This window comes from Elgaria multicarinata, chromosome 4 (genome assembly GCF_023053635.1).
Source record: "Elgaria multicarinata webbii isolate HBS135686 ecotype San Diego chromosome 4, rElgMul1.1.pri, whole genome shotgun sequence".
Taxonomy (NCBI): Eukaryota; Metazoa; Chordata; class Lepidosauria; order Squamata; family Anguidae; genus Elgaria; species Elgaria multicarinata.
Genome location: NC_086174.1, coordinates 69076216 through 69102443, shown reverse-complemented (window position 1 = coordinate 69102443; position 26228 = coordinate 69076216). Strand labels below are relative to the sequence as shown.

General features: G+C 42.1%; 1 protein-coding gene across 1 annotated transcript in view; it reads left to right on the top strand.

The window, feature by feature from the left end:
- The window catches only part of TULP4 (TUB like protein 4), a 133652-nt gene that overhangs the window by 22062 nt on the left and 85362 nt on the right, over positions 1–26228 (top strand). The window contains exon 2 of the mRNA XM_063124498.1: positions 21824–24155. Coding sequence (XP_062980568.1) covers positions 23904–24155 — 252 coding nt within the window. The 5' untranslated portion in view covers positions 21824–23903. The remainder of the gene's footprint in view (positions 1–21823; positions 24156–26228) is intronic.

The following is a 26228-nucleotide window of genomic DNA, read 5'->3' as shown; positions in this document are numbered from 1 at the left end:
CTGCCCTGCACCTAATCCTGAAAGCTCATGGATAAGGAATCCTTTTGAATGTGGTGATGTACAACTAACAACCCTATCTGTGGAAGAGCAAGATGCACTTGCTGACGTGACTTGTGATGGTTCATTGAAATCATTTTTCAAAGAATATAGACTGGACCAATTCTGGGTGAAGATTTTTCCTGATTATAAGAAGTTAGGTGAACAAGCTTTGAAACATCTAGTTCCTTTTTGTTCCACATATCTTTGTGAACAAACATTTTCGACATTTTGTTATATGAAGAACAAGCATAGAAATTAGCTTGATATTGATCCAGATTTGAGATTAAAAGTAGGAAATATTGAACCGGATGTGGAAGGGATTGTTTGGGACAAAAAGAGGCATGATTTCTCCCATCACATTTAGGTTTAGTAGCTGCTCAACAGATCACAATTTGTTCAATTGTAAACTAGACGTTAGTAAAATTAAATTCGTCTTTATATTCCTAACTAAATCATTGTCATTTCTGCAGGGTAATATTACAAATATCACAAATTATATGGTCTGTTTTTTAGTATACCTAAAATCCTTTGCTTATTAGGGGCTACCTACCTTATTTTCTCCAAAAAATTGCTTCGCACAGGTAACTACCATAGAGATAACAAAATTTTCAAAAGTAGGGGGTCCATGGCTTGGCATTTGAAAAACAAGGGGTCCACAGTACTTAACTAATTGGGAACCACTGCACTAAACCATACTTAGGCCACTAACCCTTTTGCAGCAAATGGTTAGTGAGCATGTTTAAACCATGATTATGTAGCCACCATGGTTAGGAATGGTTCACATGACACACAAAGCCATAATATTTAGCTCAAAATGCTTAACCATCGTGGCTTAGCGTGTCATCTGAACAGGGTCACTGTGATGGAATTACTGTAATTGTAAACATTGTTTGAGCAATTACGGGGCTTGGGGAAATACCAAAGATGCTTTTTGACTATTGTTGAATAAATATGCTGACTGACACAATTTGTAGTTGGCTGTGGCAAGATTATATTGATTATTCATTGGTAAGGGGGTTGTACGTGCATAAATGAAGTCAAAAGTAGTGGCCTATTGCATATGTGTCACACTTGGGTAATAAAATTTGACTTTAATAGATTCAAACAAACATTCCAAATAGCAGTTTTTTTTTTCTTCATGTATTTAGAGATGTTTCATGGTGGATCCCTGAGGAAAAGAGAAATGTTGTTTTAAACCAACTTTTCTATGTGATATGTAGTCTCCCACATCAAATGAGAAGTCATCTTAGTTTTAAATTTCAAGAAAAGTTCTACCCCAAGTAGCATCAGGTCCCAACCAGGAATACTGGGAGTTGTGCTCCAAAACTTCTGGAGTATACTAGGTTGGGGACAGCTGCCTTAGCCCCATAGTAATTAATCAACTGCCTTAGTTACCCAACTCTTATTGGCTGGTAAATCAGCTTTCTTTTAGAGTATCAAGTGCTGTGCTTTTCTGTTTGTTCAGAAAATGCTTAATAATGAAGCATATGTTTTCTTTCAGATTTTGTGAAACAGCATATTGAAGCTTTTGATTTATTTCGATTCTTTTTTAGGTTCCCTCCCCCCGCCACCCCCAGCTGTACAGTCATCTCAACGAAAGCTGTGGGAAACTTTGCTTTTAGTTACTGTGCCAATGAGGTTTTGTTCTCGTATTTTACATTGCTCAGAGGCAATCGTTGTGTAATGGGCTGTTGTGGGAGGCCTGGGTTGCCCAATAAGCATTATTTCTGAGTGATGCCCTGTCCGGTGATGGTAGCAGCCAAACAGAAAGTACCTCATGAAAGAGGCGCTTCCTGTTGCAGGGCTTTAGAGCAATTATTGCTGTTTTGAGGCAACTGCAGCTCTTTTTGCTCTCTCGTGCTGATGCTTCTAGCCCAGCTTTCCCTAACTTAGGGTCCTCTGCATATGTTGGTCTGCAATTTTAATCTTTCCCAGGCCACATGGTCATGCTAGTAGGGAATGATTGGAGTTGCAGCCCAACATGCTTGGTCTGCACCAGGGTGGAGAAGGCTGTTCTAGTCTGCAGGCTATGAACAATTCGCACAGAGATTCTGGCACTCTGATTTAGCGGTCGATCACCTGCAGACAAATGTGTGTGAAAGAACTCCGGAATGATAACATATTTACCCCTCCTATAAAGGCTATGGATTTTCGTTTAAAACTACACTCTGTGGCCTACATGTAACTCTTGAGACACATGGAATCCCATTAGACCCTGGAAATTCAGCTTTAATTAAAATTAAAAATGTAATGTTTATCCTTTATAGTATCAGAATTATTTTGAAAATACAATGGTAAAAATCCGAAAATATAAGCTAAGGAGGCAAGCCAAGCTTAATTTTTTTGTTTTTGTTTTTTACCTCTCATGATATCCAAGGGCCTTGCTAGACCAGGCGTTAGTGTGGTGTGAGGTCCGGTTTCCCTCCTGTGCATCCAGATGACACACAGGGGAATCCGGGGTCAGGCCGCGCTGAAACCTGCCTTAAGCCGGCATAAGCGAATTAAGCAGGCCAGGGCTGCGAAATGTCTAGCAGGGTCCGTGGCTTTTTGCAGCTGCTCACTTACTCGTGAGTAGCCGGGAAAAGCCACGGACTGGGCACAGCGCTCATACGAGTGCTGTGCCCATCGGGCCAGGGGGGGATCCCGGGAGGTGAGAGAGGGGCGGGGGGGAAGGCCGGACCCGGCAGGAGAGAGAGGGGGCGAGGGAAGGACAGCCGGGGACAGGGGATGGGGGTGAGGGAAGGACAGCCGGGGATGGCGGATGGGGGCGAGGGAAGGACAGCCGGGGACAGGGCATGGGGGATGGGGGATGGGGGGAGGACAGCCGAGCTGGCGGGGGGGCATCAGGAATTATGGGGGGGATCAGGGGCAGGGGGAGCAGGGGGGGCTTAATTTTTTTAAAAAAAAACCACTTACCTTGTCCGGCGGCTCTCCGGCGCACATGGCCCCTTTAAAAAAAAAATGGCCAACGCTACGGGGCTTCCCGTTGCCCTGTCGCATCGTGCGTGTAGAAGCCGGCGACGGTGTGCGCCGTCGCCCCTCCTCCCTGCCGGCTTATCCGGCAGGTCTAGCAAGGCCCCAAGTCCAATTTATCAAGCTTTGCAAAAACTTATTTTCTCTGAGAGACAGAGAAAATAAGGGCAACATATCCACCAGTTGTAGGTGACTCCTGCCAACGTTTATTTATTCTATTTAAAAATATTTCTTGGCCACCTTTCAGGGCAAGAGCCCTCACAAGGCCATGTACAACAATAAAACACACAATAGAAACAGGGTAGTGAAAGCACAGTAAAAAAAACACAGCGAACACCAGCATTAAATACAACACACTTACACTTACAACATGCAACTGGAGCTACAGCCCAATATGATAAAATATTCAGGAGGTCAGAGTAAAATAGTAATTCAGGGCCTTCTTTAAAGCCTGCAATGATGGGGCCTGGAAGATGCACAATGGCAACTTATTCCAGAGGTGAGGGGCCACTGTGGAAAAGGCCTTCTCTCATGTCGTTGTTCGCCTAACTGCCCTGAAAGGTAGGAAAATGAGGAGGGTCTCTTTTCCTGATCTTAAAGTACAGGCAGGCTGATACAGGTGAAGGTGTTCCTTTAAGTTCATTAAATGAAATGCATAAAGTGTAACTAAAAGGTTATAAGTAAAAGATGGTTGTAATATATTTGAGGGCTGCAGACTTTTCACTTCCCCAGGCAAAATGTGAGGTCCTGCCCCACCCCGGCTGCCCCTCAGCGTAGGTCATCTTCTTTGTATGAGGTCAGCTCTGGCAGCAAGAATAGGGAAACACTTCCAATATGGTGCTTTGGATGTGAATTGCATGCCGATTTCCTAGAATGCCTGTTGTAGAGCAGTGCCATCTTGTTGAAACAGCTTTCCTCGTGGGTGACTTAAAAGCAAAACATTTTAAAGGCTTTTAAAAAAGAAAGAAAATACTACAGACAAAATCTGCTTCCCCTAAAGAAGACAAACATTTACCACCTGAGGGAGCTGCCTCACCTTGCTTCATGTTAAGACTACCTTTGATAAATGTTTGAATGTTTACAGGTTTCTCATCCTTTCAGTGGTGGCTGGTGACTCTGATGTCAGTGGGGTGATGAATCCAACCCAGGTTTCAGTTAGAAGTCTAAAGGAAGTGTGAAGCACTGGTTCTGATGGAAACCTGGAGTAGATTCAATGCCCCACTGACATCATAGCCACCAGCCTCCACTGCATCCTTTGTATTACATATATTTGTTGTTTATTCGTTCAGTAGTTTCCGGCTCTTCGTGACTTCATGGACCAGCCCACGCCAGAGCTTTCTGTCGACCGTCGCCACCCCTAGCTCCCCCAAGGTCAAGTCTGTCACCTCCAGAATATCATCCATCCATCTTGCCCTTGGTCGGCCCCTCTTCCTTTTGCCTTCCACTTTCCCTAGTGTCAGCCTCTTCTCCAGGGTATCCTGTCTTCTCATTATGTGGCCAAAGTACTTCAGTTTTGCCTTTAATACCATTCCCTCAAGTGAGCAGTCTGGCTTTATTTCCTGGAGTATGGACTGGTTTGATCTTCTTGCAGTCCAAGGCACACTCAGAATTTTCCTCCAACACCACAGTTCAAAAGCATCTATCTTCCTTCGATCAGCTTTCCTTATGGTCCAGCTCTCGCAGCCATAGGTTACTACGGGGAATACCATTGCTTTAACTATGCGGACCTTTGTTGTCAGTGTGGTGTCTTTGCTCTTAACTATTTTATCAAGATTTGTCATTGCTCTCCTCCCAAGAAGTAAACGTCTTCTGATTTCCTGGCTGCAGTCAGCGTCTGCAGTAATCTTTGCGCCCAGAAATACAAAGTCTGTCACTGCCTCCACGTTTTCTCCCTCTATTTGCCAGTTATCAATCAAGCTGGTTGCCATAATCTTGGTTTTTTTGAGGTTTAACTGCAACCCAGCTTTTGCACTTTCTTCTTTCACCTTTTTCATAAGGCTCCTCAGCTCCTCCTCGCTTTCAGCCATCAAAGTGGTGTCATCTGCATATCTGAGATTGTCAATGTTTCTTCCTGCGATTTTAACTCCAGCCTTGGATTCGTCAAGCCCAGCACGTCGCATGATGTGTTCTGCATACAAGTTGAATAGGTAAGGTGAGAGTATACAACCCTGCCATACTCCTTTCCCAATCTTAAACCAGTCCATTGTTCCGTGGTCTGTTCTTACCGTTGCTACTTGTTCGTTATACAGATTCCTCAGGAGGCAGACAAGATGACTTGGTATCCCCATACCACCAAGAACTTGCCACAGTTTGTTATGATCCACACACTCAAAGGCTTTAGAATAGTCAATAAAACAGAAATAGATGTTTTTCTGGAACTCCCTGGCTTTCTCCATTATCCAGCGGATATTGGCAATTTGGTCTCTAGTTCCTCTGCCTTTTCTAAACCCAGCTTGTACATCTGGCAATTCTCGCTCCATGAATTGCTGGAGTCTATCTTGCAGGATCTTGAGCATTACCTTGCTGGCATGTGAAATAAGTGCCACTGTCCGATAGTTTGAACATTCTTTAGTGTTTCCCTTTTTTGATATGGGGATATAAGTTTATTTTTTCCAGTCTGATGGCCATTCTTGTGTTTTCCAAATTTGCTGGCATGTGGCATGCATCACCTTGACAGCATCATCTTGCAATATTTTAAACAGTTCAGCTGGAATACCGTCGTCTCCTGCTGCCTTGTTATTCGCAATGCTTCTTAAGGCCCATTCAACCTCACTCTTCAGGATGTCTGGCTCTAACTCACTGACGACACCGTCTGAGTTATCCCCGATATTATTATCCTTCCTATACAGATCTTCCGTATATTCTTGCCACCTTTTCTTGATCTCTTCTGTTTCTGTTAGGTCCTTGCCATCTTTGTTTTTGATCATACCCATTTTTGCCTGGAATTTACCTCCGATGTTTCTAATTTTCTGGAAGAGGTCTCTTGTCCTTCCTATTCTATTGTCTTCTTCCACTTCCGCACATTGCTTGTTTAAAAATAATTCCTTACCTCTTCTGGCTAACCTCTGGAATTTTGCATTTAATTGGGCATATCTCCCCCTATCACTGTTGCCTTTTGCTTTCCTTCTTTCTTGGGCTACTTCCAGTGTCTCAGCAGACAGCCATCTTGCCTTCTTGGTTTTCTTTTTCTTTGGGACGTTTTTTGTTGCCACCTCTTGGACAATGTTGCAAACTTCTGTCCATAGTTCTTCCGGGACCCTATCTACTAAATCTAGTCCCTTAAATCTATTCTTCACTTCCACTGCATATTCATTAGGAATATTAGTGAGCTCATATCTAACTGATCTGTGCGTCTTCCCTATTCTCTTTAGTTTGATTCTAAATTGTGCAATAAGAAGTTCGTGATCTGAACTACAGTCAGCTCCAGGTCTTGTTTTTACAGTCTGTATTGATGTCCACCACCTTTGGCTGCAAAGGATGTAGTCAATCTGATTTCGGTGTCGGCCATCTGGTGAAGTCCATGTATAAAGCCGTCTTTTCGGGAATCTTGATTCAAGCAATCTAAAGCTAAGAAATTTTTTATTCGCTTTATAATTCAGACCCTCTTTTCCTTCTTCTTTAGGCATGTATGAAATGTAGGTATAATTATAAATTTATGTATAAGTGTAATTTGAAGAATTCAAGTGTGGATTCACTATTAAGGATAAGAGAATCCAGCTAGCTGCCCGACCCTTTTATCACAAGAAGCAATGGAGACTTTTGCTTTCTAGAAAACTTTTTTTAACAGTGAAAATTGCTTGTAATGATTTTTTTTTTTTAAAGGAACAGAATGAGCGCAGCGGTAGGCTCAGTTCGGACAACAGAAAAAATACCGATGGTTTTAGGAGTCAACTGACAGTGGAATGGGCAACAGTTGCTATTTGTGTCATCTGTTGAGCAATTTTCACCCCATAGATGAATTTTTCGGCAGAAAAAGAAATGGAGAAATACAACCAGACACAGAGTTGACTTGTCACACAACCAGTTGTTTTTCTGTCGTTCAAACCGAGCCACAGGTGTTTACGACCTGTTGAATTGATTTTTTCACCTGGCTACAGAGTTCCCAGGCAAGAGTGGCCAAAACCGCACTGGCTGCTCTGCTGCAGCTGGAACAGCTCGCAATGGCTCTTGGGATAGCACCTGGAGGACTGGGGGAGGAGGGAGAGCAGGGAAAGGGGTAGGCGGTCTGTCAGTCAAATGCTGGGTTGTGTAGGAATCCATTCAGTAGGAGCCTCAGCCGCTCCACGGGGGCGGGGGACATGTCATCTGGGGAGTACCTCTGAAAAACCCAACTGTGAGTGGACTCATTGACAAAAGTGTCGTCCGAACACAGCTGTAGTGTTGCGAGCAATAAAAACTTGAGAGCAGGGATATGGAACTTCCAGCCCTAGGTCAGAAGTGGTGCTGGGTGTTCTCCATCCGGTCCACAAACATCTTTTGCTGTTAACCTTTGAATACTCTGCAAAGAATTGAGCTCTGCCTTGTAGCCATAAGAGCTGTTGCACTGGGGCTTTCTCCTAAGTAGATTTGTTTAGAATTGAGCTGTGTTTTGTAGGCTTGGTGGGAAAATATCCAATTGGTAAGTGGTCCTGCCCACTTTGCTTTCTCTGTCCTTGGCCCCACCCAATGCCCTTGGTCCTGCCCACTGCTAGAATGTGCCCCTCCCACGTGACCTTTCCCAAATTGGAATATGCATTAGAGACACATTTTGTTGAAATGTAAATTACAGCTGTGCTCTTTCAGCTTCAGAAGGTCAGAGATTCTCCACGTTTTTGTGTCAGCGGAAATCTCACCCAAATGTCTTCATTTTGTTTAATCCCAGTAGTGTTGCAAGATCTTGGTGATGTAGTGGACCTATATATAGGGGATGGCAATCTTTCTGGTTAACTGGTCCCAAGTTGTTTAGGGCTTTATTATGTCAGTAATAAAACCTTGAATGTGCTCAGTAGCCAATAAGCAGCCAGTGGACTTCTTCAGTGTATTTTTACCCTGCTTTTCAGCCACAGAAAATGTCCCATCCCCCCCCCCTCCCGCCAGCTCCCAACAAGGAGAGTTTTTTTCCAGAAGAAATTGAGATGGGAGCATAGAGGACAGCAACCTGCCCACTTGAAAGCTGAAGTCCTGCTTAGCCTGTCTCCGTATTTAGAGCTTTTCATTAGCAGTTAACTGCACAAAGTCAAGAATTTTTCTATCATCAGAGAGGCTACAAAGCTTTGAAATCCCTTCCGGGATGCCTGAAGCCAAAGCTTTTGACCAGAAGGGGCAGCGGTAGTGTTCGTTTCCCCTTGAGGTCATTCTAGGGTGGGGTTGAGGGTTTAGTAAAGAAATACTAAGGAGAGTGAGTTGAAAAGATTCAGAGAGGGAGGGCTGAAGACTGAAAGAGGAAAAGAACAGACAGTGGAGGAAGGACGTGCAACCTGCAGCTCTGACCCAGTGTTTATCCAGCAGTTGTTCCTCTGAAAAGAAGTGACAGGAACTGAGGCCTACACTGGCATTCCAGTCCAGTAATCTAACAGCACCCTGGTCTGGGAGACTTTATTTAGAGAAACTGGACCTCCAATAAAAACCTGGAAAATTTCAGAAAAACAAACATACTTTTTTCTGTTTTCTTCCTGTGGCATTTTTTACTTTTTTCATTTTTGGAAAATGTTTGGATTATGAAATATTTTCTTTTAGAACGATGAATACAGTGTTTAAGACAATGAACTCACACCCAGCCTTTGCTCCCCCAGAATTATTTCTAAAATCTATGTAAAGAAAGAATGTCATGTAAGACTGTGAACAGTATCAGATCATTGCAATTCCTGAAAAGAAGTGCAGTACATTTCACAAATGGTAGACAGGCTCAATTCCTTAGAGTTAAGCATTTATTTATTTATTTATTTATTACATTTTTATACCGCCCAATAGCCGAAGCTCTCTGGGCGGTTCACAAAAATTAAAACCATGAAGAGCATAAAAACAACCAGCAAATTTAAAACACACATACAAAATACAATATAAAAAGCGCAACCAGAATAAAACCACACAGCAAAAAATTATATAGGTTAAATTATGAGATTAAAACAGCAAAGTTTAAATTTAAGTTAAACTAGGTGTTAAAATACTGAGAAAATAAAAAGGTCTTCAGCTGGCGACGGAAAGACAACAATGTAGGTGCCAAGCGAACCTCTCTGGGGAGCTCGTTCCACAACCGGGGTGCCACAGCAGAGAAGTAGCCACCTGCCTCACTTCCTTTGTACCTGCCCGGACCCTAAGGTCATCCTCAGGGGTCCTTCTCCGCGAGCCCCTGCCAAAGGAAGTGAGGCAGGTGGCTACCAGGAGGAGGGCCTTCTCTGCTGTGGCACCCCGGCTGTGGAATGAGCTCCCTAAGGAGGTTTGCTTGACACCTACATTATATGCTTTTAGACGCCAGTTGAAGACCTTTTTATTCTCCCAGCATTTTAACAGTCTATAAATAAATTTTAACTTGGTGTTTTAAATTTGTAATTTTGCATTGCTGCTGTTTTTCTCTGGTTGAGCTTTTATATTGTATTTTATATTATGGTTTTATACTGTTGTTTTATACTTTGAATGTTTTTAATTTTTGTGAACCGGCCAGAGAGCTCTGGCTATTGGGCGGTATAAAAATGTAATAAATAAATAAAGGTTGGGAAAGTGGGATCACAGGTGCTTTTTTCCTTCAAAAATAAAAGAAAGGGAATGTCAGATTCTACATCTACACTTGGATAACCTGATTCTACTTGTATGGCAAAGCCAGGAAATGGATAGCTATTTGTTCTGTATCAATTATATTCAAATCCAGAACCACCTGGGCAATATGGGATGCTGTTCCTTTCCCCTGGAGCTGGATCCCCCCCCCCACTTTCTCACTGATTTTTTGTGCTTGCGTCTTCCTTCTCTTCCTTCCTTGCCCCTACCCCCCATTTTGCTACTCTCTCTGCCTTTCTGTGACAGAATAAAACCTCGTGCTATGAATTGATGGAGATTCCTAACGCAAGGTCTCGTACCTATCCTTCAAACGGGCTCTGCAATCTGATAAACGCAGTGAATCTCTGCATGAGCGTGCGTGACGTCCATGTTGCCTGCTTTGCACTGATGAACAGGAATACAATATTCTTTGGCAGAGCTGCTGATGTACATTATTTCTCAGCAAAGAGCCTGATTAGCAATGATGGTGCCAGTTGTAGACTTCCAGGGTGAAGTAGTCTGGGCAGAAATACCATGTGGGATTTCAGCAGACACCTTTTATGGTTGAAAAACAAGGTCCTTTGTTATTTTTATATGAGTAAAAATACCTTTGAATATAGGCCTGGAAGTTTCATGCCTTGCCTAAGTATGAATTGGGGACTCTCCTGACTTGAGCAACTGTTTAAAGTGCTGCTTATTGTTATTGTACCGCTAATGTGAACCATCAGCTTTGAAACGGCTTGCCTGTTGCAAAGTAATTATGTGAACTTATTAACTTGGTAAAGCTTTCTGAAGATCTACCAGTAGTAATCAATACGAAGGCATGCACAGGGCTTTTAAGGGCAATTTGGTCATACTGTCTTCGGCAAGGTGACTTGTTTTTCCCATGGAAATATGAGTGAAGAGATAAGAAGTGTTAACGGAATTGATTGCACCCGGGGGGGGGGGGGAATCTTATCCTTGTCAAGATCTGCTTTACCTTGGTTAAAATCTGTTAGGGTCCACATTCAAGCAGTGGGCATGGCCAAAGCCCAAAGTCATACTGTTATGGATGTGACTCTTACATTTGTTCAGTATGGCACAAGCAATCACATTTGCATCCAAGCATTCCTTTCCCCCAACTTGTGCAAGGCTCCCTCCATCAGCTTTGTAGTTGGAGGACAGAACAGGATGGCATAAATCAGGGGTCCCCAACCCTTTTGGGCCTGTGGACACATTTAGCAATTTGAGGAACTGCTGTAGACACCACCACAAAATGCCTAATCAATGGATCACTGCTTTGGTGTCTATTTATTTATTTATTACATTTTTATACCGCCCAATAGCCGAAGCTCTCTGGGTGGTTCACAAAAATTAAAACCATGAAGAGCATAAAAACAACCAACAAATTTAAAACAAATACAAAATACAATATAAAAAGCACAACCAGAATAAAACCACACAGCAAAAATTAATATAGATTAAAATATGAGATTAAAACAGCAAAGTTTAAATTTAAATTAAATTAGATGTTAAAAAACTGAGAAAATATAAAGGTCTATAGCTGGTGACGGAAAGAAAACAATGTAGGTGCCAAGCGAACCTCTCTGGGGAGCTCGTTCCACAACTGGGGTGCCACAACAGAGAAAGCCCTCTTCCTAGTAGCCACCTGCCTCACTTCCTTCGACAGGGGCTCATGGAGAAGGACCCCTGTGGATGATCTTAAGGTCCAGGCAGGCACATATGGGAGGAGGCTTTCCTTCAAATAACCTGGCCCCAAACTGTTTAGGGCTTTAAATGTTAATACCAGCACTTTGAATTGGGCCCGGACCTGGACTGGCAGCCAATGAAGTTGTAGAAGGACTGGCGTGATATTATCTTGCCGTCCAATCCCCGTTAGTAGGCAGGCTGCCCTGTTTTGTACCAGCTGAAGTTTCTGGACCGTTTTCAAAGGCAGCCCCACGTATAACGCATTGCAGTAATCCAAACGAGAGGTTATCAGAGCATGGATAACTGTAGCTAGGCTATCTCTGTCCAGATAAGGGCGTAGTTGGTATATCAGCCTAATCCTGATCCTTTAGGGAGTGTCCAGGACAGGGTAAACATCACCTCGCCAGACTTATTGTGTCTATGGCTTTTAGGCTGTGTCTTATTCAGCAAAAACTTTTGTTTCATATCTATTGGACACTGCAAAGTCTCTTTAATAAGGGATTGTTTAATGAAACTAATTGCAACAAATGGTCATCATAAATGGAGTCCCTGCACCCTTTTGACCGCTAAAATGCTGATATTACAGCATTTGAAGGATAGACACTCACTTCCTATAATGCAATGCTTTCAATATTTGAACAGGTTGCATATAGATGCTACCTTCAAATGGATACTTATTTGGATATTTGGTCCACTTTTGCTGAAGCCTATGTATAATTGCTAGAAAGTTGTATGCATTTCATATGTATTCGTGGCTATGGATATATACAAATCCATGTACATATACTAAACAGGGAAAAAAGAAGGTTTTGCAGACACTTGCGATTACTACGTTGGGGACGCCTTCATGGGTGCCATTGAAGGTTCTTGCTGGTGCCACATTGGGGACTGTTGGAGTAAATAATATCAATAACCTGGAGCCGGGCTGGTGAGGAGCATGGCCTGCAGAATGCAGAGTTCTGGACTGAGAGGCCTGGAGGTCTACAATTGGCCCCTGGGCCAAGGTTTCCTATCCCTGGATTATACTATTCAGATCTGAAAATCAGGCCTTGTTCAGTTTCTATCAGAACTTACATCTCTCACTGTTAATTAAAAGCAAAAGAAATCTAGCTTGCTCTTTATTCTTATAGCCAAATTCACAAAGGCAAGGGTACAACAGTGGGTATGATGAATCCTGCTGAAATATCAAATTAACATATGCAGTAATATTTCTTCCATCGTAAACTTTCTCCGTCTAGTTTCTAAAAAATAATCAGCATCAAAATGCAGGGCATAATATTCACCAGCTGGCTACATTATTATTAATCAAGAGACGAGATACATCTGTGATAGCCATGGCTCTCAGTCCTTTTGGGGGGGTGGGCGGATATGTCACTTTGAGACTTTAGAAAGTACCATGTCTCAGATGTGATTTAGCAGCTCAAAAAGAGCTTGATGTACTAGATGGTATTAAACCTTGCTGGTAGTTTCCCCCATCATTTTAAAATCCCATTAGGAGCATCACATCTCCTCACATGTGTCATAAATTGATATAAATAACCCATGTTATTAATTCTGAAGGAAATTGCTGAAATAAATCAGGCAGCTCTGATCAATGTGGAACTCTTGTTAAGCAAGTGGGCATATTGTGTGTCTCTGCTCAAGACATGTTACGTTGAAATTGCTTTTCCTGTTTATTTACTTTAACGGGTGAAATCCAGTTCAAGTAGCTAAACCAACTTCTTATTCAAACTCAGCACCCCACGCTACTCACAAAAAGAGCCAGTCCTCAACAATCTTACTTTAATATACTTAGATTTAGTATAGTGTGTTCCATACTAAATTTGACCATATAAGATTGACCCACCCAAAAGCAAGCCTAGATAGCCAAAGGGTCATAGGCGGACACATAAAAAACTAACTTAAGATAGTCGACGTGCCCTGGAAGCCAACAGTATCAGCTTAAAGGCTCCAGCTGTTTGGAGAGCAGTGGAGAGGTAAGCTTTTTTAATGGGAGTCACAGACTTTGCTTTCCTTCCCCAACCTTTGAGGAGAATTGGTCAAATGGAAAGGGCATAAATGCCCTGCCTTGTGTGGCCTACCTAGCCTGAAAAAAGTGTGCCTGTGTGGGGGAGGGCACTGCAAAGGTTATCTTACCTCCTCCTACACCATTTTGTCAACCCTAGTTTTCTTCAGAGTCTCTTGATTAGAAGCAGAAGGCATCAGGAATGATTCTAGACTTCACAGATGCAGGTACTCTTGTGCAGAGATCAGCCAACCAAAAGTGCATTGTTATGAGTTATAATATTGATATTTTACTGGAGTTATAGATCTTGTTTATTCATATAAAAGCCCAGATAGTAGGGTGAGGTATTTGTAACTCTGCACACTTCTAAAGTGCTGAATGTACCCAGTCTAAAGCTTAGTTTCTGCTTCTGTCCATTATCTCTGTTTTAGCTGCCCTGAGCCACATTTTCTTTGTGGAAAGGCGGGATATAAATCTAATCAATCAGTCAATCAGTATTTTTCTCCAGTCTGGCACAACGGGTTCAGAAGCATTATTCTGTTGTTGTTTTGTTTTGTTCTTAAAGGAATTATCTTGCCATGTTGATGTGACTGTCTTCTTCTGGGCCTGGGTGTTTTGTTTAATTTTTTACATATGTGGATTTATTTATTTCATATCCCACCTGCCCACTAATAAAAGGTGCTCAAGGCAACTATGGTGATATCATCCTATTGTCACAGAAAAGCCTCTTGTGGAGAATTGTATCATGTATAATATTTTCTGTGTTATCAAAGCATCTTTGTTTAGTATGAACCCTACAATAGCCCTCAGTATTTTGACTGAAATGTGAGATTGAAGAAGCAAGAGACAGCTTTCTAACGCTCTAGGAATACTAATAAGCAGAATCGGCCATTTCTCATCAGGTCATACAGATCAGAGAGGTTGATCAGAAGATTAATCAGCAGAGTGGATGTCTCCTTGTCAGCAAGGTTGGTATCCCAAAATTAGGACTTGATTACCTGTGGCTAGGATTGCCATGGGACATGATTTAAAATCCAGTGTCTGTGCCATATTATTTTTAATCTGCATTCCCAGTAATATACTTTGTGCTAGTTACTGCCCTGGTTCACATGTAACATTCAATTCCTTTATTAAACAATCCAGGAATTGGTGTAGCAATTCCTGGGGTATTACATGAAGTCTTAACCAGGAATTCCGAGTTGTTTAATGGTTAAACAACCCAAGGTTAACTCTGGGTTATTTCACCCCTAAACAATCCACAGTTCCTGGGTTTGGATGTCACAAAACAACTCAGCAACGGGACATTCCTGGTTTGTTTTGGAAAGTAGAAGTGGTGTGAGTGGGCAGGAGGCATCATGCTCACTTGCTCCTGTATGGCCACATCAATTCTTAGATTGTTTAACCCAGGAATTGAGTGTTACATGCAAACCTGGTCATTGTGGCTAAAAACTCCTTATTTGCCTGCACAGATTCCCAGAAAAAAGTAGGGTTACCCTGGAGACTAAAACAGGCAACAGTTGCTTAAAAGCTAGCCTTGGGGAACAAGGGAGATTAAAGAAGGAAGTAAAAAAAAAAAAAAAAGGAGTTGACCATAACAAAAATTAGTCACTTCTGAGTAACAGCTGAATTGTATATTTCCAAAATGGGGGATCCAGCGTTTCTCTCTTTTTTCTCTCCCAACAACCCTAGGGGCAGCTCCAGGTCCAACCTGAAACCATATGGGAAGAAATGACATGTAGATAACTGTTGTTATTTTGTAATGTTTACTTTGTGTGGCCTATGAGAGGCTATAATGCTTCTGTGTAGGCCTGAGGCCCAGCTTTGCTACTGTCAAAGGTCTGCATAGGAGTAGTGCTTGGTGACAGTGACTGGGTTGAGATGACACAATAGTCAACGGTTGCTTAAATAGTCCACCGTAGTTTAAATAATCCACTGTTAACTATTGTGTCATCTGGTGAGCCCTTTCCACACAACGGTTAGTTATTTCCCAGAAAATAACCAATGACTATCTGCACAACAATTGATTATTGTGTTGTGTGACAGGCTCTGTTGACTATTTCACGTGCCTTCAGAGTCACGAGGCAAGAGCAGCAGAAACCCCTGCCACTCTTGTCCACTGGGGCTCTGTAGGCATGTGTCATCCATGGGAAGCATGTGGGGAGCCACCAATTGTGCTGTCCCTGGGTGAGGCACCATGATCTGCGGCTTCCCATGTGCTTCCTGGGATGTGCACATCCTATCCCTGGGTGGGGCGGGGCACTGCACTTACCGGGATGTGCACAAATGGATATTGGGGTGGAGGGGTGTAAGGATCTCTCCTGCAGCTGCAACGGTAAACCATGGATGGATTTCTCCCACGGTTTGACGTTATAGTTGCAGGAGAGATCCAAACACCCCTCCACTTCAATATACGAAGCCTATTTGTAGCTACTGGGGTGGGGCCCAAATTATTTCTCTCTCCTGCGGCTGTAATGTCAAGCCACAGGAGAAATCCATCCACACCTTCCCACCTTCATTGTGGATCCTGAATATTAAGCTATCTCTTCTCCTTGGGATAACCATGCATGACTTGTGAAGATCTGGAGTAGGGAACAGGTAGCTGTGTTATGCTAGGAGGCTGCCCTATGATCTTACTAGAAGAAGGTTATACAAGCAGGCATTAGAAACCAGATAAACTGTCCAAGCAGCCACAGGTACCACAGTAGGTGCTTTGGTATCAGAGGAATACTGTACCCAAGAAATGGACCTGGTTGCGGGTGAATTTGGTTGGGGTGGAAGTTTAGGGAATTTGGCCTGCCGTTAAAAAAAAAAATGTAATTAAGAGGCTTGTATCAGCAAAAGTGTCTCTTTGGGCCTTAAGAATTCCCTGTAAGCAGACTTTTGAAAACCCCAAAGTAAATATTCCCTTATGTACAAAATATCCCTTTAAGAAACTAATTGTTTAATAGTTCACCTTGTCTCTAGTGTTGGTGCACATCTCATGCCTAAGCCTCTTATACCAAGCTATTAGGAGGTTTTGAAATATTCTGAAAGAATTGGTAGAAGTGGAAAAGGGTCAGCTTGTGGAACTCCCTTGAGTTATAGTGCTGTGGAGTTCCTTAGGCCCTGAAATATAAACAGTTTGCTTGAAAAATAAGAAACCCCATAGGTGAGATTGCCCAGTGAGGGAGCAGTTTCCCCATACCATCACATGACCTGCAAGAGCCTAATTTTAATATCTGCAGACTCAGACTTCCCCACTTCATCTTGAGGTTCAGAACATGCAAATATTGTGAGTTCACCATCAAATCATCCTATTCCTATACCCCTCTCTGAAACCTCTGTTTTGTGGTGGGGGATGGGGGAAATTGCCTGATGAAAAGATCTTGAAGCATGGACATATTTTGTGCTCTTGTCTATGAATGACTCTTTGCTTAAAACTGGAAGTGGCTCATGCACGGCACATCTCCCCAAAATTCATGGGTTAATTAACCCACGAATTGTTGTTGAAATCGTTATATCCAAACAGAGGCCAGTCTATAATTGTTTAACAGCACAATCTTATATATGTCTACTCAGATGTAAGTCTCATTGAGTTCATTGGGGCTTCCTCTCAGGTGAGTGGGTATAGAATTGCAACCTGAAATACTGCCATAATGTTGTAGTATTTATCCTCTGTTGGATATTCTTTAATGGGGGAAAACACACTTGAACGTCATTGCTAACTGGTCAACAAATGGAATCCCTGGTGTGTGTGTGTTTTGGTTTGTTGTTGGTTTTAATGAGTGGTCAAATGTTCTGAGGAATGGGGCTGTCTAATGTCTTTAGAGAAATCAATAGAAATAAGGCACCTTTGCATCACATTTGTGAAAGTTCTGCCCTGAGGTATTGTCTAGTTTGCATTTATTTATAGTGCTTAAATAAAGAATGTATTGATCCTTTGAAGCTACAAAGGGCTGCTTGTAACTTGGGTTTTACTGATACTACATGACTTTTAAGAAGAATTGTGAGAGAACTGTTGAGCATTTAGCATGCTAGTAGAGAATACCTCTGAGCCTGAAACTTCAGAATAGATAACACAAACACACATTTTCTCCTCAATATCATTGGAAGTTCACTGTTCTCTGAGATTGCAATGGAAGTTGGGTAGCTTGCTCTTAATTTAAGAGAGAAGAGGAGCTGGTTTTCCAGCAGGGTTGTTGGTCTTTTTGTATTAGGAGAGACGGATGTGTGGGAAGAGTTATGCTGAGCAGTGCTATACGTTAGCTGCTGTGCAATGGAGCTCTTACACTGTAGTATTCAATATGTATATTGGGGAGACAATCACATCTATTTAAATGGAAATGTCTTTCAAATAAAGGTGTTAAGAATTACAGCCTAAATATATTGCTTCCCAAGGATTTAAAAAGTGAAATGGGACAATGTGGCAACAGAGAATAATTCCTGCTGTCATTTTTTCAGTATCTCTTGACAGTTTCAGGGCACAAGCAAGATGTGCTGTTGATTTCAGTAGCGTTGCTCCCTAACTTAACACCAAGGCCATGTGTGATCTTCTGGACTGCCAGTAGTCAGCAGGTGCAAGGGAATAATAGTCCAGGAGCATGCTACTCTTCCTTCTTCTTTGGCAGAGTGGCTGGCTTTGGCTGGTGAAAGGGATAAAGCACAGGCCACTCTATAGAACATAAACATAGATGTACAGAAGGTATATCTGGCTTGGGGTTGTTGTTTTCTCCTCTTTTTTCTTCCAGAGATAACCCCCAAGTCATGACTCTCTAGTGGAGATTAGTCATGAAATGGATGGTTGAAGACAAAAAGTAACTGTGTGGGTTTCCTCTGCACAGTGCCAGCCAGCTGTTGATAATTTGTAAGCGCTGTGGGCTCTTGTGTAGTACGACAAACAAGGTCTGGAACCCTTGCCAGATTTTTACTTGGCAGAAGGAATGCAAAGGCGAAAAACCTGTCTCGGTGTTGCTTTGCTGAAAGACACAGGTTCATTTATGGATGTTCACTGTGTTGGTGAGGTGAAACTCCAGCCAGCATGGGCAATGGTCAGAAATGCTGAGAGTTGTAGTCCAGAACATCTGGAGGGCTCCCAGTTGGGGAAGGTTGCTTTACTCTTATTTACAATCCCATCAGAAAACCCTAAGCCCATTCAGTGTGGGTGTGGGATCTTATTTGTAGTCACTGATGTTCTTATTTTATAGATACAATACTAACTGTTGGGGGATTTGTCAGAGTCCTCTTAGCAGGTATTTTAAATTACTAAAGTTTTCCATAACAAAACTAAAGTTTTGTAAAACTACTTAAGTTTGGCATTACAAAACTCCACCCCCAGGAGCACTACGTGAATAACATAAGATTAAAATTAAATTTGGGTTTTCAATTATTGATTTTTTTTTATGAATTTGAGGGGGGTATGTAAAGAAATAATTTACAAAACAAATGACTTTCAATCTGAAATGCAGGCAGTATTTAATCCACTACAATGCAAAGGGTGTACATTTTTCTACTGTACTTGAAGTGTTGATTGGTACTGATCTCATACACACATTTTTAGATAACTTGTCAATTTCACCTATGTCCACTGCTTTCAGAATTAGAAGCCATTCCCTAATAGATGGAGCAGGTAGAACCTTTCCACTGATGCACCCAGATTATTTCAGCAGCTAACAATAGATTCATAATAAGGTTTGACAGAAACAGAACATTACCTTCAAGAACATGAAACAATCCCATTTTAGGAAGCCCGGATCAAGTTACAACTAACTATTTCAGTTATAACTCTTATACTCTGAAACCAGTAATTTTGTGAAGTGTTGTATTGCAAGTGCATGTTGTGCCGATCTCTTGATTTGAGAAAACTTCTTGTCTGTAAAAAAACTTTAATAATTTGGGAGGGGATATTATGAAAGTTATATTTTTAAAAATCTAAGGGAGATTTCTAAAGAATCTATGGCCCATAACTGGACGGGGATCCTGGGATCAGGGAGGAACGATCCCTCCCTTGCCCCGGGATCTCACCCTACCCTTTAGGCCTGGTTTTTCCATGGTCTCAGGCTGAGCCCAAGACCGCAGAATGTGTGGCCGAGCGCCGCGGTTTGTCCCGTCTCCTCCCGATTCCTCGCAAGGAGCCAAGACCAGCGCATGGTGTGCAGCGCTCCTCAGGAGCTCTGCGCCCATTGGGGCTGGGTGGGGGGAGCGGGGAAAGTAATTATTTTTTAAAAAAAATCACTTAACTTTTGCGCACGAGTGTTTGTGCGCTGCTGGCCCTTTAACCAGAAAAAAAGTGGTGGGTACGACGCCTCTGTCTGAGGTTGTCGCGCACCATGTGTGAACTGAGGGGGAGATCTCGCAATGAAAAAACGTCTGGCACTGTAACAGTAATTGGTTGTATTGTTTCAGGTATGAAGCCATAAGCAAGTTTGTTATTTAGACAAAGGCCTTTTCTGCACCTAGGGGTGTAGAGGGATGCAGGGGAGATGATCCCGGGATTTCCGGCTTCCGGGATCATCACCCTGTGTCCAGATGGCTGCACGATGTCCTGGAAGTGAAGAGGGACATCATGCCCATCATGGCCGCCTTTTTTTTAAAAAAAGGAAAAAAGAACAGGAGCTAGAGTGCACTTGTGCTCCAGCGCAAAAGTAAGTGGAAAAAACAAATAAACAAAAAGCCCTGCTCTTGCCCCTGATGTCCCTGGACTCTCCCTGGCTCAGCTCCTTCCCTGTGTTGACCCCTGCTACTTGTGGGGAGGAGGGAAGAAGCCAGGACGAGCGCCCACACTGCCCAGACTCCTCGGGATCATCCCAGGACTGTGGGTAAAACCAGGATATTAGTGGTCCCAGAAATCCCAGGAAAATGGAGGGATGGTCCCTGCCTGCTCCTGGGATCCCCTGTGCATCATTTGGATGCACAGGGACGATCCAGGGATGATCCTGGGGAAAAATTCAGGTGTAGAAAAGGCCAAACAGTCAGCGGTGGCAGCAAGTGAGAATAGCAAACTGGGAAAATGTAAAATACCAGTAAATAAGCATAAAGGACCAACTGGACATTGCCGAATGCTGATGCACATTGACAACAACAATTAAGACAATAAAAAAGGAGTTGATTGAATGGTAGTGAATGTTGCTCTTATCTCTGAATTGAGGATACACTGTCTGACATGGTAGGTGTCTGTCAGCAGCATACTTCAGGGTTCTAGGTGAAAGGACACCAAAGAAACAAAAAGTCTGCAAACATAATTGGATTCTTGCACTGTCATACATACTGCATTTTTATCATGGAGCACACTACTGGAATGGCACTATACTTCCTATTCGAAATAAAACAGTATATATTGTATTAGATAGGAGTTTATGCCTAACATAGCAGTTGCACCTAACCTGTCTCCTTAGGTAGTCCCAGTTCTATATTTGCAGAATCATGGATTTAGATGGAATAAAACCAGAGGTGATTGGTCTGTCTTTTGGTTTGACCTTAACATACGAAACATCGATAAAACTATATGCTCAGGGATAATTTTTCCCATTCCAAATACAGAACATTATTCAGGCGCCCTTTCTCTGCTCCCTTTCTCTCCCCTCCCAATTTCATACTTCATAAGCCATTTGAACATGCTGAGAATTATATAAGGGATTACAGTGCCCTCTTCTAATACCAGGCACATTTCAACAAATTCATTTACAGTAGTAAAAATATAGACAGTGGAAAGCATAAGCAAGCAGTGGTGTAACTGAAGAGTAGTCCAGTTCACTATTCAGATTTCTGAGAATCACTCAAACAATATGAAAAGAACTCTTTCATTCTTTTGGAGCTAATGTTGAATCTTCTGTTAGGTAGCAATTCCTCAGAAACATTTCATCAAGGAGGTTCCAACAATTGAACCTCTCATTGCGTACTACTATCTGATTAAGTAAGAATGTAAAAAGATCTATGCTGAATCTGGCCAGAAGTCTCTCTGGCCAAATCCAGCATTGTGTTCCACAGTGGCCAAAAAAATGCCTTGACTTCCATGGAATTATCTTCTCTCGCATGTTACCTTTGCATTGGCCTGAAGACTGGCTTTTGGTAGTTTGACAACCCCATTTACAAGGATTTAGAACCAGTGTTCACTATAGTATCTGTCTTTTCCATCCATTCAAGTAATCCTATCTCATCTATTTCAGTATGTCTGTGTTTATATAAAATATTTTGTGTCATTTCTTGTTTTGCATGTACGTAAACAGTCATTTTGAAATCGTTTGGATTCACTGAAACCATAAATTTGAAGTACATAATCTGTACATACTGTTGGACAAGAATTGCTTTTCCAGTAAACCTCTCGTATACTTCAGAGTGCATAGTCATGCAATCCTGTTATTTTTATACTTGTGTGTATATGTATATTCTTCTTTTCTTTTCTTTTTTAAACAGAATTAGAAGCATCCAGGGAGCCCTGACTTCGAGAGACAGATGGCTTAAGAGGCTGCCATAGCTAAACTGCGAAGCCCAGATGCCGGCCAAATTGCCAAATTGAAGGAGCGCCTGTGCGTACCGTATGTATGTGTATATATATATATATATATACACACACAGATATTTCTCCAACCACACAGGCCACTGGTTGCATACTTTAGAGAGGGTTTTTTTTGCAATTGATGAAAATTAATTCAAGCACCAGATGGAGCAACCTGACAGCACAAGGACCAAAAACCCATGGAAAACCATCTGTTACTAACGGTCAGCTTTCAGTATGGTCTACAGCGAGTGAAAAAAATTCTGAGAAGCAGAAGAAGGAAAACACCCCTCTGCACAGAGTAAATGACAAAAATACCTCTATGAAATAAAAACAACAGTCTTGAGTGGAGAGGAGATTGAGATTGTCATCCCTGAAGGAGGAATAATGCACAAGTCTCCGGTTCTTCTCTGCATTGGGCTCTGACAGATTCAGCTGGGTTTAATATGCTTGCCGAATAAGTAGTGGCAAATAATTGTGTAGTGATGACTGGAAGAAAGCGAGTTCAGGAGCAGTGGGACAGATCGAGGGGTTGAACTTCAGAGACTTTTTCATTGTGTATTGAGTTTTGCAACTGAATTTGCTGCTTTTTCTTCTCCACCCTCTTTTTTTGTTTTGTTTTGTTTTGTTCCTTGTTAATATGGTGCAAATACTCATAAATATTTGATAATAAATATTATTCAATGCATTTGGAACACTTTAAAAATTAAATTCTACGTCTTGCAAATGCGTTGGCTAGAATTATGAATCTGCGCTCTAGACAAGCACCAATCAGGAAGGAGGTGATTAAACAAGCAGAGGAGACATCACAGGGAAGAAGGGGAAGTTGGAATTTTTTGCGCATCTCCTCTATCTGTCTTTAATTGGCTATTTCCCCTCCTTTCTTGAATCCTACGGGATCTGCCAATAATTGCTTACTTGATGTGCTTTTAGTACTGGGACTTCTTTTTTTCTTCACAAGAGGATGAAAAGTGAGTTCTGTGATTCTCTCCCAGTAGGAAAAACGGGGAAGATGAAGGCATAGAACAGCCCAGTGTTTTGAAGGAGACTTCATGGTTCACCTGAGGTGAACTGATCTGCTTCAAAAGCTTAAAAGCTTCAGACCATTTTTTTATAAAAAAAACACAACTACTAAATGAAAAGGGGCTTTTGTTTTCATGCCTGTGTGTGGCAGCCAGTTGTGAGGAAGCAGGCAAGACAGCATGATAAACTAAGACTCCAGTGGAAGTGGCGAGGAAATCATCAGCTACAAAGGAAATGGGACTGTCTATTGGATTGCAAAGACCACTGGGTTGAAAAGTGAGCCGTTAAGTTCAGAAAAGGCTTTCCCATCTGGCCTGGCACGTTGTTAACTGCACAAGACTCTGGTTTGTGGTCTCGCATGGTCTGTGTGCCTTTTTCCCCCCTTTATGCAATCTATTTCAGCTTTAGCGGCAGAAATTTGGTCTGGTGGGGAAGATATGCCAATGGGCAGCTTTGGGGAACTATGAATGAATGTCCTATATGTGTACGTGTGAAAATCCAACTGGAGGAAATCTTTTTAAAGCCTTAAGTTACTTGAAACCTACACATCTGCAAACCTTTGTCTCTGGAATTGCATAATGCTATACTGGAAATCTCAGGCTGTACGATGATTATTTCCAATTGAGCAAAAAGACGGCTTGCCGTTTCTTTGAACGCCTCTTCTGCAGTAGCTGTTTCTCCAAAGGACGAGTATACCCTCACTCTAATGACTCCAAATCAAAATGAACCTGATTTGTTTTGGTTTTTTTAAGCATTACTTTTTCTTAGACAACTGTCATCATCTTTTATAGAGGAATTTTTCACTATGCATTTGGTGGATATTTATAAAAACTAACCTTCCCTTCTGCGTCCCGCCCCCTCGTATTCTGATCTGTCTCAACGTTTGGTCTTACCAATAAAACAAAAAAGCGATTTATATTTTCTGCACTAGACATAGTACTTTCTTATGTCAAAAGGGAAAAAATACAGCAAAGCATGTATGCAGCAGTGGAACATGGGCCTGTTCTCTGCAGCGATTCGAACATCCTCTGCTTGTCTTGGAAAGGCAGAGTTCCTAAAAGTGAGAAGGAAAAACCTGTATGCCGGAGGCGATATTATGAGGAAGGCTGGCTGGCAACAGGCAACGGCCGTGGAGTGGTAGGTGTTACCTTCACCTCTAGCCACTGTCGAAGAGACAGGAACACACCCCAGCGAATCAACTTTAATTTGAGGGGCCACAACAGCGAGGTAAGTAAACCACTAAGTTTCAGTTTATCAAAGAGTACAAAAATATTTGTCTTGATCAAAATGCATGTGCCAGGTAACTAGATGCTGAAAATGCTTGGTAGATAATGATTCCTTTCTGTGGCCACATTCAGAAGGCATTCTAAACCATGCTTTATCAGGATGCATATGAGCAGAAATGAGCCACAGTGAGTATGGGGGTTGTGTGCTGCCTCCTTCCCCCCTTCTTGTGTGACCTGGAGGACGTGTTCAGAAGCTTTTGCTTTCCCTTAATTGTGCTTTGTTGTTTTCTCTGGAGTGACAGTTTGGCCCCATTCAGAAAACACCTTAAATCATGGCTTTAGCCACAGTAGTTAAGCTAGAAAGCTGGGATGTATTCAGAAGACACCTTAAACCATGGCTTTAACCATGGTAACAATGGCAAAAGCCTTAGGGGTTAAAGCCATGGTTTAAAGTGTCTTCTGAACAGGGCCACTGTGATTAACATTATAGTTAGTTTAAAATAGGGATGGGCAACGTGTGGCCCTTAGTCTACTTTCAAAAGCCCACTGCATGCAGCCCCTGACAGAAAAAAGGTTGCACACCACTGCTTTAAAACAAGCCAATTTCAAACTGGGGGTTTCAGATTCCTTGCAATGTTTTTTGGCCATGCTGCATAGAGCTGTAACAGAGCTCAGTGAATTGCATTCCCTGGAAAGTGATACAGGAAGATGGGTGTGACATTGGAATAGTGCTTTGTTATTAAAATTGCTGTTGTGTTTTTGTTTCTGTTTCAAATTAGGGTCTAAGCTTCATATGTAGGTTTTAATATTTCAAATGTATCTTGCATATATTTTATATGCAAAATGCTTCTTTAAAGGGGAAAAGAGAGCAGGAAGTTTAATGTTCTGCACCTTATTAGCAGAGTCTACACTTGCCTTAAGCGTTTCCTCACTTTAAATGTGGCAGGAAGCGTACAGCTGATGCCCAAAGTGGTGAAAAGTGGAATCAAAAGGAAAGCTGAAGGCTCTCTGTTGTGAATTAATCCAGGCTGGCTTTTAGTTACTGGATTTTCATTTAGTGAGGGGATTTTCCTGTTCAAGCCAATATGCATTGCAATCTTGTCCTTTTTCTTTATCTTTTGCTGCTCTAAATAGGAAAGATGGTTAAGTCTAGCTTCTTGTGAGATCTAACTTTGGGGAATCCTTTTGTTGTGTGCGTCAGAGATCACAGTGCTGAAGTGAGGCCTTCGGAACTCAGTATTAAGGAATCTTGTGGAGCGAGAAATTTTGCTTGCATAGGTGTGTTCCCAATATCAATTATAGCAACATAGGTGGCTATAGGGTTTTTTAAAGTATAGTTTTTATTATGATTTAGGTTCTTGAATCACTAGTGTGTGCCAAGCGTTTCATTGTATTAATTTTGGGCCACTTCCAGAATGAGTTACATCTGTTGAATGTAATATTGAAGATGAACAACTATTGCCATGCAAATAAGTCCACAACAATTCACAAAAGCTATTTGTGAACTTACCAGAGTGGGAATGGAGAAGCTAAGGTTAAAATCCCCATTCAGCAATGAAGCTCACATGAACCAGTCATTATCTAAGTCTAATCTGTTACCAGAGTCTTGAGAGTATAAAGAGAATTATGTATGTCACCCTGAGCTCCATGGAAGAAGGCCAAGCAAAGAATGACTAACTAAAGAAACCGTACCAACCAGGCCTGGCCCAAGACATTTTGCTGCCATTCTGTGTACAAGAGCTGAATGGACTGGCAGTTGAATCTTACTTCAATAATGGCAATGGGACAGCATCCTCCACTGCATCTGAAGGCAGCAGACTAGCTTACAGGATGCTGTACAGGGTACGTGGCACTCCTTGATGCCATCTCCCAGTATGTGTAGCCTGAGGTGACTGACTCACTATGCATCATGTTAGAGCTGGCACCCACTTCTTTCCATTTTATGAAAGCCGTCTTTCCTGATTTGGTTGGTGGCAGTTCTTGCTTGCTGTAGGTGAGTAAGTGAGTGGCTATTACAAGCCAGCCCCAAAGAATTTATCCTTAACACTTAGGGCATGGCTAGGCGAGGGGGATG